Source organism: Calonectris borealis, chromosome 24, assembly GCF_964195595.1.
Source record: "Calonectris borealis chromosome 24, bCalBor7.hap1.2, whole genome shotgun sequence".
Taxonomy (NCBI): Eukaryota; Metazoa; Chordata; class Aves; order Procellariiformes; family Procellariidae; genus Calonectris; species Calonectris borealis.
In genome coordinates, this window is record NC_134335.1 from 6,124,733 (window position 1) to 6,139,827 (window position 15,095).

The window sequence follows — 15,095 nt, forward strand, 5'->3', positions numbered from 1 at the left end:
TCCAGCTCCGTCTCAGCTTGTGCATGGACATAACTTAAGAGGTTAAGGCCAGACATATCCCTTAGCTGTGCTCCCTTTAGGGACCAGTTACTCATTGGGTTTCCTGTGGACAGCAGGGCGATGGACCTTTTCATGGCTTTTGCTTTTCCCCTGTGACTTTACATACGTGTTTCTGACTGTAAGATAGGGAGCATATACCTATTTCTGGTGCATGGGGAAACTCAGCTAATTAATACCTGTGAAAATGTTTAAGGCATAGACTTGGAAACTGAGTATTAACTTACCCAGCAAGCTGATCTTCCCCTCCAGGGCCTCTGATAGGCAGAAAGCTCCTGAGTTGGTACCAAGCCTGACTTTTCCTGACCTTTCTCTCTCTCTCTCTCTCTCTCCCCCCCTGTGCCCACAGGTGGCTGGAAGTCCAGGTGGTTAACCTGACCTGCACCCAGCGCTGGGTCCAGTACCTCCAGTTGCTGCAGGAATCCATCTGGCCTGGAGGAGTTTTACCAGCAGTGCCTAAACCAGCCAGGACAGAGGAACAGAAGAAAGCAGCAGCAGAGCAGGCCCTGCACAGCCTGATGGGGATCTTGCCTAGTAAGTGTGTCCCAGAGATGTGTCAGCTGCCCTTGAGAAAGGGAGAGGTGCGGGAGGCTGGGGAACCCTCCAGTGCATTGGCATCTCTGGAAATGTGGTTAAACACAGAGATGGAGCCTGCTCGTGCCAAGGCACTGGGAAACGTTCATGACCTTTGAGGTTTGAATGGTTTCCTGCGAGCAAAACCCACAGTTTCAGAGTTCTAGATAGTTTACATAAGTATTCAGGAAGCAGCACAGCTCAGAGAGAAAGGACGCGTGTCTTGGTGATTCCCAGATGCAGACCGGCCACATACTCTGTGCTTAGTGCTGCTGGTGCAGTTCCTGCTGAGCCACCTCAAACGAGGTAGGGCTCAGGAAAGCCAGTGCCACGCTGTGCTCCCACCCGCTGCCGAAGGGTACCATTGCTGAGAAGAGTCATAAGGCAAAGCCTTTGGCTTCTCGCTCCAAAGAGTGGCTTTTCCACTGGACTGAAATCATAAGCCCAGCTGCACTGGATTTCCCTCTCTTGAAGTTTGACACGGGGACCTTTGACATTAAAGCAGCTGCTGCCTAATCCATGTGAGTGCAGTCTGAACTTTTAACTCCTTGCTGCAGAGTAAGGGGCCCTTACTGTCCTTTGGGGATGAAAAGGCGCTACCAGTATATGCCCTTCCAGGCTGGAACGCTTTCCTGGCATTCGGTCCTGTCACTGGCTGTTTTCTTTCATGGTAATGTTGGGCATTACATGCCTCAGGCTCAGAGCATCATCACAAACTTTGATTTAGTACCTACCAGCAGAAGACTGGCCCTGTTTTACTACCCTGGAAACGTGCAATTCCTAAAGCTTTGTCTCTGACGTTGACAGGCGTGATCCAAGAAATCCTTGGAACCAGTAAATGTCGGATGAGCTGGAACCTGGTACTGGAGTCCCTGGGCCAGCCTGTGATAAACAGGTACGTGGTTTATAGTCTCTTTACCCTGATAGCCTTTGTGATGGGGCCTGTAACCTATGCGCAGGGCTTCGCCGTGAGATTCACGCTGCCAGCTTCTTGGCACAGAACATATCTGGCTAATTTTCCTAGACTTACACTATCAAAGGGTATCTGGCTTGCTTATTATGCAGGTGCATGTCTAGGACCTCAGTCTGGCTGGAGATTATTGAGCCAGTCTTGTTAATTATGTTGTTGGGCCTGCTTAGTTTGTGGATGTCAAGGGACTGTCAGAGGAAATAAGACCAAATCCTGGTTTAGTTTGTTGTTTTTAGAAGCGCTTAGGGAGCTGTGTATATGTGTAGATAGTGTTTTTCTGTATACCCATCGCTGTGCATTTGGAAAGCAATGCTTTTGTAATTAACTGCACGTGCCATCTCACTCCAGGAGATGCATCTGTTTCCTGTGCTGCTCAGCAGCTTCAAACACCCACTGGTTTGAGGGGTGGAAAAAAACCTGAATCATCCCTTAAAAACATTTCTTCTAGGGTACGAGATCTTTTGTCTTTTCCCTGATGGCAGTCAGAATACTTGTTCCTTGCGTGAGCTTTGGCTTCTGCATCTCTGGAGCTGATCTCCCAGCTCCGCTGTGCCCTGACCAGCCTAAGCTTTGTCTTCTCTCCATTTCAGGCACCTGGTTTTCTGCCTCTTGGACATTCTGCTGGAGTTCTTGGTTCTGAAGGGCTCCAGCGATGAGCTCGAGACCGCAGCTGTCGCGCCGTCTGCCTCTAGTGGCCTGGACAAAGCAGGCATTTCAGCACATTAACCAGGGCTGGTGTAGCCAGCAGTGGAGGAGAGAAGCAGCCACAGGCATGGGATGATTTGATTTTCAGTGTTTACTGAACATGTCTGGGAGCTTCTTGTAAAGAATTTTTCCAGCCAGTGCTAAATGAGGCTGCTTCCAGGCTTCTCTCTTTTGGCTGGGGGATGGATTAAACCCAGTCTCAGGGGCTGAAGATGCTTTTGTGCCGTGTAGCATCTGTTCTATTGCTGACCTGATGGAGAGGGTGGAATGAAGATGCCTGACCTCTGCTGAGCTGGACACTCTGAGAAGGATATGCAGGCTGCCCACAAGCCCTGTTGTCTTGCCCCACGTTTGTGAACATCTCTAACATCTAAAGGCAGCCAGCACACAAGATTTGCTTTTGTGGCCTCCACCTGACGCTGGCATGCAGAGACTTGATGTGATGATGATAGATGTTGATAGATGTTTCTCCAGGATAGGTGAAGGGAAGACCTGATGCTGTCCCTGCTCTCTAAGCAGCCTGCCCTGTGTTTATGCCACACCATCCATTTTACCAGAAGGAAGACGGGGAGAGAATGGAGCGTGGAGATGTGGTGATAGCCCTGAAGTCGGCGTCAGGGACCCATCCCCACTGCCCTAATAACTGGGAGGTCAAAAGCAGTGCAGAAATCAAAGCTGCTGTCCTGCCTTAGGGACAAAGATAAGCTGCCTCCCGCTGCCGCTGCTCTGACGTGGTCTTGTTCTGGCATCTTTTGCTGCCTGAACAATAGGATGCAAGGAGGGTAGACTGTGGTCCTGGAAAAAAGGATGTCCCCAGGCTAAAGAGGAATGGTAGCTTAGCTGGACTTCAGGATTACCTTGTATTTTGCCTGCTGCGTCACGTTTTAGTCCCAGAGGCTGTCACCTGGAAGGCACAGGAGAAAAGGAGCTGACCCATGTGTGACACACAGCAAGTAAATCAGCTCCCACGCAAAAGTGCTCGTCACAGTAAGCTCTGGAAGAGGAGAGAGCACCTGTGAGCCCAGGAGGAATACTGGACGCATGTCATGGACAGCCAGCGGGTTAGACCACAGCGATGGGCTTGAGACCGCCACCTTAGCTCCGTTGTTGATTGCTATGTCACCGTGCTTTGGTTTACTATGCCTGCTATTGCAACAGCTGTGTGCAGAGGGCTCTAGAAAGCTTGTCAGGTCACGATGTCCAGTGCCGCCCAGCACAGAATGGCATGTCGATTTGGCAGCTGCTTTTCCGGGTCATCCAAGACTTGAGTGGTTTTGCAAGCTTACGTTGCCCAGCTGTCAGGTTTGTGACAGGGCGGATGGACATGGAGAATATGGACACGGAGAATATGCACCAACAGACCCGTTTGGTGACCTGTTTTGTTGTATTTCCTGGGAGAAATATGAACTGACCAGCGCCAGACTTTGCTGATCAAGGGAATACTGCTCCTGGCGTTCTCTACAGATGAAAGTGCTTAGGAGAGGAGACCTCGCAAGAGGGGAGCGTGCAGGATCACAGCTAGTTTCCATGTTACAGTACCAAATGGTGCATTTCATATAGCCTGCTGTTTCTTGGAGCTGGATACTCTGTGGCATGTTTGGAGAAAAGGTGAAAAGGTCCTGTAACTCCAACATGCGTACTACTGGAAGCTTATTCTGCTCTTTCCAGAGGCAGCTGCTTAATAATGGACACACGGCGGTGTGTGCTTCTTCGTGTTTCTGTTGAGCGTGTGTGTTGTGTGAAAATACAGGGAAGGATTAGCTTTCTGCCAGCAAGTATATTTTTAGGGAGCTCCAAGGACATCCCAAGACTAGGCAGAATCCAATGTAATGAAGCAAAGCAGTTTTGCGTCGCTTATCAGAGCCATTTCTCAGCAGTGACGCTTTTGAGATGGTAGTCTTGCCACCTGCTTGGAAAAGAAGGGAGCATGTACGCTAAGTAGTTTGAGAGTAGATTAGGCAAAGTGTTGGAGAATGCTCCATATGGGATAATCCCAAATGGCCAAGCAGCAGGTTGGGAAGCAGGACTCCCATATATCCTCAAGCTTGGAGCAGCTGCTTCACCCTCTCCTTCACTGCCAGGCTCCTGTTTCCCTTCTTTTTCCTGCTACTTCCATTTGCTACATCAGCTGTCTTGAGTGGGAGAAGGCAGTAGGAGAAGGAGCCGTCAGCCAGGGATGATGTATCATAGCCCTGTTGTGCTTGGTGGCTTCCCAGATGCTCTTGGTGTGCTTGCTTGCTATTGCTTCCTCATTGATTTTATGGCTTTGGAGCTCCAAGACTGTAATCTGTCATTGATTAGGGATATCATTAAGAGACGGTTTGCTGAAAAGGATCATTCAGAGATGGACTGCAGGCTATGCACTGCCAGCTCCACGTGAGGGCAAAGGTCTAGCGCAGTCGTTACAGAGACTGGATGTGGCATTGGAAGGACGAGCTTACAATTCTCCTTTGCCAGGAAGCCCTAGCATCCCTGCCTTTAACCCTGACCTCTGACATTATGTGAATGACTCAATATTCATTTCGCCTGATAGAAATAATTTGCCATTTCTGCTGGCGGGCTCCGAGGAGCACAGCTTGAGAGCCGATGCTTCTCTGGGGTGGTGCGACAATGATTTGCGGTTGACAACGGCTTGGCCTGCGCATCCTCTGCACCTTTCACGCAGGGGCATCGAAGCCTACACTTTGCAGACTTGCTCGCGTGGCGAAGTAGCAACATCTCCTCTGTGTTTACACGGGAGGAGCTCCGGCAGAGAGATGAAGTAGGTTTACTTGCATGCGCTCTTAAGTCAGCGGCAGAGTCGGGAACAGACCCCAGGAGTCTGGATTGCAAGATCGTTGTTTTAATCTCCAGAACCCCCTTTCTTTTCTTAGAGCGAGGAAAGGAGAAACCAAGGTTGCCGGAGCCCTTTCTCATGCTCTTACTGGCTGGGCTTCAAACTCCCATTCTCTGCTTCATAGATCTTAGTCCGTTCTCACAGACGAGGTGAAGCTGCCCAGGAACAGCATAGGAACAAGTAGCCCTTCTCTGTATCTTGTTGTTAAGGAACACAAAATCCAATAAAAAGTTCAGCTTTTTTCTAATGCCAGTTCTTTGCCTCACTGTAATTTTTGGATTAAATTGAGCACGATGGTGGCAAAGGCTAACTTCTGCGTTCAGGTGGGCCGAAAGTTTATTTCCATTGGACAAAGACTAGAAATACTGCTTTAGTAAAACAAACAAGACGAACAAAAAAACTTTAACTCGCTCCGCGTGTGTAATACTCTCAGTAAGCTCCCTTTTTCTGCAGGAATTTGTATAGAAGGCTTCAGCCACCTCTTACTAAAGGGAAGGCGGTGAGAGCAGCCAGATTTGATCTCGAGAACAAGTTGCAGGCTTCTGTCGTCATATTAGGTACAGAGCAGCGCATGGTTCAGTTGGATTCTGAGCTCTCTAGGTCCTACTGGACATATGCGATCTGCTTCCAGCCCACCGCTTGCTGACTGTGTGGCATTGAGGAAAGCACTTCATTTCCCCCTGCCTCAGTTTCCCCCAGCACTGGCTAGTTAGACTGCAAAGCTCACTGGAAGCAGGGGCTGCTTGTGTGCGTGTACAACGTGGAGCGCAGCGGTACAGAGCTTCAAAGCAGCACTGTAAGCTAAATAGCAGTTTTTGTGTTGACCCAGAGCTTCTTTTTAGATTATGTTTTCAAGAAAAACGAGTGCCGCCACTGTCTACTGACTCCCTGTCATATTTCCTGTATTCGGACCCCTGTATTGACTATCTGTGGATGCAACCGTTCAAGTCTGTAGAAGAGCACTATCTTGAAAACCTATTTTGTTGTCAAATGGGGAGCAAACCGGTGCTCCTGAGTACTTGTGACTTGTGTACAATAATACTCCGCTTCAAACTCATTCCTGCATTTGGGTTTAAAATTCGCCTTTGCAAAGAAACTGCCTGTAAGACAGCCCATGGGAAAGGAAGAGCAAGTAGGGGAGAGGCAAGAAAGCCCAGGTGGGAGTGGGAAGGAGGGAGCAGGCATCTCCCCAAGTGTCCCGAAACACCTGGCTGGGGCAGCAGAGCTGGTGGCAATGGGTCTGGGACAGTGGTTTGCCCTCCTGGCACACGGTGACATTAGTGGGACTGCTCAGACATGGGAAAGACCAAAGTCCTTAGCAGAAATGGGAACGGTTTTTCCATCTCTGGTGGCATCAGCGTTGCTTCTTTCTCCCTGACAAGCGAACTTCTTGATTTAGGCTTTCCAGGGAGTGTGAAACCAGAGAAGCAATGTGGAGATCTTTGGCCTTTGTCCTGGAAGAAAGTGAAAGACACCCAGAGAAGCAGGGGTTGTGCAGACCCATCTCCACATTCCTTGGGCACTGCTGCTTAGGAAGTTCACCTCGATATCGGTCCTGGAGGAGGAAAGCTGGTAAGCTATAAGGAAATAGAGAATGTCTGAAAATGAGAAATTCCACATGAAATTTGAAGTATTATGTCAAAGAAAAAAGAAATAGAGGGAGGAAGAAAAACTTGATACAATGAATGCTTGAGTCATGTATTATTCTGGATTAGCTCTGCCACGGAAAGATCCCATACACCCTATGAAATCCATTACCTACGAGCCAGTGAACATTTGTACAGCACGTGATGTGGGGATCATAGCTGAAGCCAAGTTCCCCTCTATAATATCCACCCCAGGGTAGGTTGGTCCATTTCCAGCATCAACAGCCAGAGGATTAAGCATTTATCTCTGCAGAACAGTGGATAATTAATGCCAGATCGAACGAGGGGCTACGCTCGAGAGAGCTTGCTTGTGACTGTATTTGTGACTGAGTGTGGCTTTATTGCCTGCGGGCAAGTTATGGGGAGTGGGATAATGTTTTCTCTGCACTGCAAGGTGCAGGCATTGCCTCGGCGATGCGTGCCTTGTAGCAGAGCATCGGTAGCTACAGGGCTGTGCACTGGGATGGCATCGGGCTTCCCAAATGAAGCTGAGGGTGAACTTTCCCATCGTGGCCGCCGTCGGTAGGCGTTAAGGGTGAAAACCTATCAGGAGACCTTTCCGTCCAGCTGAATGCTGGGAGAATAGAATGGGGGTGCTGTGATTTACCATCTTCTGGATTTAAATGTAAAATCCAGGTTTGGGCACTTCTGGCTTTCTTGAAATAAATTAATACCATTATCCTGGCTACAGTCCAGTTCAGGTAATTATATTCTTCCTACCTTAATGCCACTCCAGCCCCCTGTCTCCACTGGATACGCTATGCTCTAATTCCTGTCTGGAACTTGCTTATTATGTTACAAAGCCTTTTTATTTTTTTCCCTCTGAGTACAACTCGTGCACAGAGCACTAGCCAGCCCCCAGCACTTTGCTGAGAATAGTTGAGAGAACCTGCCTTAGACACTTGACTGTGCCTGGTGTTGTCCTGGAGCATCTCTCCTGACTTGTAAACCTGCTGAGCTGGGAAGGTGGGTAACACAAAAGATCGGAGCAGTTGTTGCAGTCCTGTTCAACGCAGTGGACTGCTAGAAACCCGCTTCTCTCTTCTGAGAGTGCCTTAGGCTGGTGCGTGTGTCAAGGGGAGGAAATTCAGGACTCCTGGGTGGTTGGCTTACCTTCCCGTGTTGCCATTTCTTCAAAGATTTTTGGAGACTAAAGTGTGTCCTTACTTCCAGGTGGGAGAAGAGTCCTCTTGTCTTCGAGAATATTGGCAGTAATGTAAATATGTCCAAACCTCCCTGTTAATCTAGTGGAGCAGTCCTGCCTTAATTTGATGTTAGCATCCAGCCCTAAGAAACCCCGTGTCCTGCAGTACGTGAGCGATGCTAAAAGCTGGCTTTGAGTACCTGGTTTCCCTTTTGGAGCGCAGCTTGCCTGTCCGTGTTGGTGGCTCGCTGGCCCTTACATCTCCTGCAATTGATGCATTGGGTTATTTTTTCCCCTTTGAAAAGTATTTAAAGTCGCCTTCTTTCCTTTCAATTACGGTCTCTTTATCTCCTGGCCTCGCTGAGCGGCTGAAAAGGTTGCTCAAGCAGTACTTGAGGAGAGCGTCCCGCAATCCGGCGTACTTCCTTCCTGTTCCCAGGCCCCTTCGCTCTTCCACGGCCCTCGAGGACAAGGGGGGTTTGAGGGACGTGCTGGAGGAGGGACAGCAGGGGTGAGGATCAAAGACCATAAACCACTGTTTAAAAAACATAATGCCCACCGCTTCTCTCGAGTGTCGCATCTGGCAGAGCCTCATTAACCTTCTGTTTCCCCCTCCTACTCCTTTGCCCCTGAAAATCAACAAAGCCAAACATAACAAGTTGCCTTGATTGAAGAAGGCTGAAGTGTGTGTGCTTAGTGTGAAAAAGCAAAAGCAAAGCCATTGGCTAAAGCCCCTTTTCCATGCAGGCCACTTCACATTTATTACGCTAGAAGACGGAGCTCTTTAAATCCCGATGCTCTTTATAGTTGAGCTCTTTAACTTTCTCCCTTCCTCCCCTTGCAGCCTTCATTCTCCCCTTGTTCCGCTCCTTCCGCTCCGCTCCTTTCTTTTTTGTCCTGTGAGAACGAGTCTTTTAATCCTCTTGTACCGCAGATTAAAGCTATTATAGCCTCCCCAACCTGACATTTTCTCAGAGAGGCTCACAGCCAGATCTTTATGAGTGCTCTCGGTCTGTCTGCTGCTGCCTTTCTTCTCGGCACACTAAACCTCCGTTCCTGACCTTTCCTTGAAGAGGGAAGGGCTGTAGCGTGCAATCCCATGTAGGCAGAGGCCGGTCTCAGCGGGACTCGGGGTGCAGGAAATTAAGACTCATGGAAATTAACAAGTAAATAAGGAGAGAAAGAAAAGACGATGGGAATTTAAGAGAGAACCAAAGCAAAATTCAGCATGTTTGGAAAGGCAGGGCTTGGGTCTGAGTTTTGCAAATGGTCCTGTCTTTTTACGAGGAGCGCATAAACCTGGGACTCGTTTTTAGTAGCAGGTTGGGGTTACCTGTAACCTAAGCTACAGTCCAAGTCCGCGCTTTGCGTTTGGCCCAAGAATAATGGATCCAGGCACCTGGAAGTACACGGGTAGATACTGAGTTTGTGAGCTTTCAGGGTCGGGAGTGACTTCTAGTACTACAGGGCTCTGTCCACGACAGGGGATTTCTTAGTATTTGTCATCAAATGATCGTACCTCACCTCTGAGATTGCAGAGTGGGTCGATGTGCTGGTCCTTGTCTTGTACACGTCATAAAAGCACAAAGGATGAGGGTAGCTTGCCTAAAAGTGCGTGCGCTAATGGCAGAAACATCTTTCCTAGGGAGTTTTCTGGCTCTCGTCATCAGTCCTGCCACTGCGAGGTGTCCTACAAATGTCCCAGAGTTTTTGGCGAAGCACCAAGGAAGGTGAAAAACTGGCCCCAAGATAAGTTTCCTAGAGGAATGGTATAAAATTACCCCAAACAGGCCCCCTTTCAGGTTTGGGTACAGTATATAAGGATGCGTTAGTGAATAGGAGGGGTGTCTGTTGCTAACACGCTCTTTGAGCAGGGAGGAGGCAGTTTGGTTTCCTCTTCTTTTGGACCTCCAGCATGAACTTCGCCTGGCTGTTCTGAGCCGTTGTTTCACCCAGCTCTTGATAACCTGACCCAGAGCTGTGCAGACGTCCTAAAACTGCAAAGCTCTGGGTGCTGTGCGAACCCATTCAGCTTGAACTGAAGAAAATCACGCAATACCTATGGCAAGTGAGTACAAAAGGTCAAGTTTCGGTCCTGCAAGGCTTTACTTGCATCTATTTATACGCAGGTTATGTTTTACCTCCCTTGTAAAAGGATAAACAGAATTTGGTTGTTTTTATAAGCACCTTGAGAGCGTAGCCTTCGCAAGTCATGCGTGGGGTTAGAAGGTGTTTGAAGGGCTGATTCAGTGCCTCCAGATTTTGCTAAAATATGTGGTGACCACATAGAAGAAGATTTCCCACACTGGCTGGCTGCAGCAGCGCTGCGATGACAAGCCAGCTCATGGCATTTGTGCTCTCCCATCGCGCGCCCGAGCTAACGCGGAGGCTTCTGGGGGCAGCAGCGAAATTGCTTTCAAAGCAAATAATAAAAGAAGTGCAACTGTCCCTTTTTTTGGGAACTCGTTTCGGGGCAAAAGTTCCCCTGGCAGCCCAGCTTGCCGATAATGAAATCGAAACAGGAGCTCACCCCCGGAGGGGCCGTACATGTGAAACACTGCCATGTCGAATCCGTATGAATCCTCCACAAGGAAAGCCCGAGCCCTGTAATTACTGGTTTTCCAGCAAGCAGCCTTTTCTTTCTCTTTGTGTGGGCCCGGTCCCCCCCTTCTCTCCCCCCATGCGCGCATGATAAGAGGATATTTGTAATGAAAATCACTGGGCAGAAGCGGAGAACAAAAGCGGGGGCACAGCGCGCTCGCCGGTGGGGATATTAGAGGCGCTGGGCTCCCACCTCCGTCCGGTCTGCTCTCTGCTGGGAGAGCGCGGTGGGCACGGCGGGCTGGGGAGGCTCTTATTAACCTTAATCTGCAGAAAGGGGCTGAAGCCACGCCGTGGCCCGGTTTCATAGCTACAGCGGCTCGCTCCCAGGCGTGCAGCCTTATGAAGGGGCAGTCTCCCCAGCAACTCTAATGCGTTTTTGCACCGTACCGTCTAATCTGAGGTAGAAATGTCACCGCCGTCAGACCCCAGGCTGGCAGCTCCCAGCCACGGCCGCGTTGGTAAGCACATATCCAGCTTCAACCTTCTGGTTGCTGGGGTGAAAGGGCCTCTTTATCTCCGCAGGGAGAGGCAGATGAATCCTGGGCTCAAACAAGGGACCTGCTTTCCCCCCCCCCCGCTACCAGACGCTTCAAGGGCTCTTTATTATGTCTTTTAATTCTCAGCTGCGAGTGGGAGGGAGCAATAAGGCTGGAGAAATGGTGGTGACGGGGGGGAAGCCCCTCGCAGTGGGGAAAGGCCCCAGCCACCAGTGTGTGAAAAGGGAAGGCAGCGCGGGGATTAGAAATGTCAGCTTCATGGGAAGTACTTGATATTTAATAGCTTCACTTGATTGCTGCAAGGCGGTGACGTGCACGGTGCCATAAGGGCAGCTGTGAGCCGTGTCCCCTGGAGAATCGATGCCATTTCTGGGTGCCTCGGGAGCTATCGCAATATAGGATGGTGAGAAAGGGCCACGTGAGCTGAGCTTGCATTACTTAAGATCAAGTTGTCAGGTTGGTGGCTCATCCTTTCTGTGTCTTGCTGGCACAGGGTGCAGGATCCGCTCGCAACGAGCTGAGCTTTCTTCCTGCTGAGAGCTAGTGCCCTCCATCTGATGGCTGATAGCGCTTGTGACTTGTTTATTGCAAAAACGCTGTTGGATGGTCTGTCCGCAACATATTCTCTAGTTTGTTCATCTTTGCAGCTGCTGGGGGAACTGAGGCCTTTTAAAGCATTAGCACTCCGTAATCTCCTCTTCTCGACAGATGCTCTGATGCTATCTGCTGCCCGTACAGTCGGGGCCACTGGAGGAATTCGTTTGTGCGACGGGAGTGTGCTCCTGCGCCGGTAGGGATCTCGTCAACATTTTTGTCTGATTAGGCCAATAAAAATTCTTGGATTCCTCCCTCGTCTCCAGCGTGCACGTGCTGCAAACACCAGCACACAAACAGCATGCTTTATTTCTCACCCAGATTACCTCCCATCCCCATCTGGACGTGGCCTTGGGAGAGGAAGTTGCTCCCCTAGAAAAAGGGCTGTTGGAAAAAGTGAATAACTCTGAGAAGATGGAGATTGCTGCTTCTTGCTCCTTTTGTGACAAAGTGATGAAGACAAAGCGACCGGAGCTTTCCCAGCGTGACTGACTGGTAAAGAGCCTTCCCAGCACTGTACTTCATCGCTAAGTCAAAAGGCAGCGTGCTTTTATTGAACCAAGTCTGCTCTGGGCTCTGTACACTCCGTCAGGCTGTATTAAGCTTTTGCTTTTGTCCGTGCAAGCGAATTGTAATAAACTAGCTCATGGCTGTCGTTTTCAACACACTTCAGCACAAACACATCCTTGCACGTTTCGAGAGCTTTATCCCAGATTCATGCGCATCTCCAAAGCAGCCCCTATGGACTGTCTGAAAATCCCCCTACCCCTCGAGGCAGGCACTCAAAGTGGCATTTGGCAACGTTCCTGCCACCACCTGCATGGAAAAGCAGGATGCAGGGCCTGTCGATCCCTTGGCTCTCCTGTCTTAAGGAAAACAACGTTCAGGGTATAAATAGGTACGACACGCTGCGGTCCTTTTTAAGGGCTATTCTTGACCCAATATGCTCCGCCAACAAAAATAACCTGTTCCACCCCCTTCGGCAAGGTTCACCTGAAGCCCAAAAGCTGCATTAGAACAGAGTGTATTAAAGTGCATCACACATCAAGGGCTTGAAAATAAACACCAGCGATGTCTCTTTTTGATCACATTCCTTTCCACGACAGGCTGATGATTTCCAAGCCAAGAATGTCACTAACCTCTCATATTTCTCCTGGTCATTTCTGTCCTGAAATTAGAATGCAGCCACAGGCAAAAGGGGGTTGAACGCCCTCGTGTCAGAGATTTAGATCCAGATTTAAGAGACATTATCTCATCGATAGCGAACAACAAGGCTGGCACGCCGTCAGGCGCGATATTCCCTGGAAAGTTCAGCGTGCGTGGCGAGGGACAGGGGAAGGCAGGCTTAACTCGTAATGCTAAGCTCGCGCTAGTCAGGCGTGGTAAGATCCTGGCTGGCAGCCGCGGCGAAGGATCTCCATCAAGTCGGAGAGCAGCGTAGACAAGGGCTCCGTGCTCGTGGGAGGCAGAGGACGCAGAAGGGCTGGGGATGGTTGCGCAGCGCAACGGTTAGGAATGAAAAAGTGGGGTGGCATGGAGGGAAGGAGGGGAACGGGGCCGAAAACCGCACGTCTTTATCATGGCTTGAGTAGAAAATTATGCGGGAGAGAGAGGAATGCAGGTCAGGCACCCTGAAACATCCAGATAAAAGATTAGCATGAGGGAACAGGACTACTGTCGTTGCCTTTCTTGGGTGGCAAAGATGGAGCTAAAGCTACACCTAAAGCTAATACCCTTTAAAAAGCTCCTTACGCTTGGTCTGTAGATCATATTGTCCTTAAGAAAAAGTTCATCTTTTCTGCTTGGCAGTAGCTGTGTTTAGCCTGGAGTGCGGCACAAGCACTGGCAGATAAGACGGCACTAAGAGGTTTTGCAATCTGTCAGCCCTCTGGGTCGTTCTGGGGGAAGACTTCAGAAGGACCCGATTTCATCACGATGTGAAATTACAAAGTGGTTGCAGGAGGGGAAGAAATCACTTGGGAAAGAATAGGGACAGCTTCATCTGAGCAAATCCCCCCCAGCTCTGCGCCGAATCGGTTACAAGTGCCAGCTTTGAAATCGCAGGTGTTGAAAGCCTTACAGCCACTGTCAACGTTGTGACAGCATGTTTGCAGTGAGCATCCTCCTGAAACAACCTTGAACTGCCAAAGAAGTTGGCACTTTAAGTTATACTGCCTGTAAGGTTAGCGCTTACGGGCCCCGGCGCCGCAGCAGCAGGTCACAGATGGAGACACCTCCCTTGGCTTCGAACATCTCTCGAAGGACCGCAGCCCTTCAGATGTTTTTTTGGGAACAAATTTAGTGAAACCTGTTAGCTCCTGAAGTAATGCGCCAGGTCTGAGCTATCAAATCCAGGCTTGCCTGCCCAGAGGATAGACCTTTGCCGGCACGATGTCCTCGCGTGGACCCCAGCTGCTGTGGATGGAGCTGGGGGGCAGATGGGGGCACGAACATGCCATGTCCTGCCATGCCCAGAAGTGGTTTCTCTGAAATGCTTTGGTTTGGGAAGCAGGGAAGCTGCAAGGTCTGCTTTGCCCTCACACCTACCCTCAACCCTGCACATCAAGGGACTTGCAGAGAAACATCTGCTCCTGGCTGGTGTGACCTGCTCCCTTGCAGGAGCCGCGAGAGGGAGCTTCGGAACTGTCCCTTAAATTTTTTCCCCAAGCCAGGCTGAGGCACAAGATGGTGCTGTTGTCTCAGCCATCTCGGAGCCTGCGAGGGACATGGGAAAGCCACCGTGGGCAGGGGGACACTGGTGAATCCCACCACGCCGCCCTGCAGGACAGATCTCTGTGCAGGACAGGGCCCAGCTCCCGGGTGGGAACTGCTCCCGTATTTGAGCCCATTTCCAGCCCTCCTTCAGGGTGACCCCTGTTTTTTCTCAGGAAAAGCCGGCGGACGAGTGATCTAGAGGAGACGGGTGCCGGCGAGCGTGGTTTCATATCCAGATCTGCCCTTCCCCGTGTCCCGAGATAACATCCTGCCCACAGGGCTGAAGGGTCTGTGTCCCTGAGGGTTACAGCATTTGTAAGAGGTAAAATAAGTGACCGTGCTCTGCAGAAACATGAACCTCACGGTGAGAGGTCCTAGGGGTGGGGAGATGGGGAGAAGAAAATACAGAGAGGGGTGTTGGTGTCCCCATCCCGGGGGGATGCCGGCTCTGCCAGGTGATGGGGACGTTGGATGCGGAGCGCCCTTGCTCACGCTTCTCAGACGGAAAACTCCAGCCTGGGTTTGAAGAAAATTTTCCCATGAAAGATTCCCTGAAACTGGTACGTTCCCACAAAGGGCTTTTGATTTCAGTGTATCGGCATTTTCCGATGAGAAACCATCTCATTGGAAAATTCCCAACCAGCAAAGAGAAACTCCCCAGTGTATCAGGGGAGGGATACTGTCACACGCGGCGGGAATTTAATACCAGTGGAGTCTTGTGTCTGGAGGCTCTGGGTAAAGAAAGACGAAATCC

General features: G+C 50.2%; 1 protein-coding gene across 26 annotated transcripts in view; it reads left to right on the forward strand.

Annotated features, from left to right (window-relative positions):
- SNX19 (sorting nexin 19) overlaps nt 1-15,095 on the forward strand; it is a 41,003-nt gene that overhangs the window by 21,632 nt on the left and 4,276 nt on the right. For 11 of the 26 annotated variants that reach the window (XM_075173024.1, XM_075173025.1, XM_075173027.1 and 8 more), the window contains one exon: nt 407-522. Coding sequence is in view for 12 of the 26 variants with exons in the window: in XM_075173012.1 (XP_075029113.1) it covers nt 407-591; nt 1,438-1,525; nt 6,541-6,713; nt 9,577-9,665 (535 nt within the window). In the remaining 14 variants the exon portion in view is untranslated. The other 15 variants (XM_075173017.1, XM_075173018.1, XM_075173022.1 and 12 more) reach the window with 13 other exon arrangements.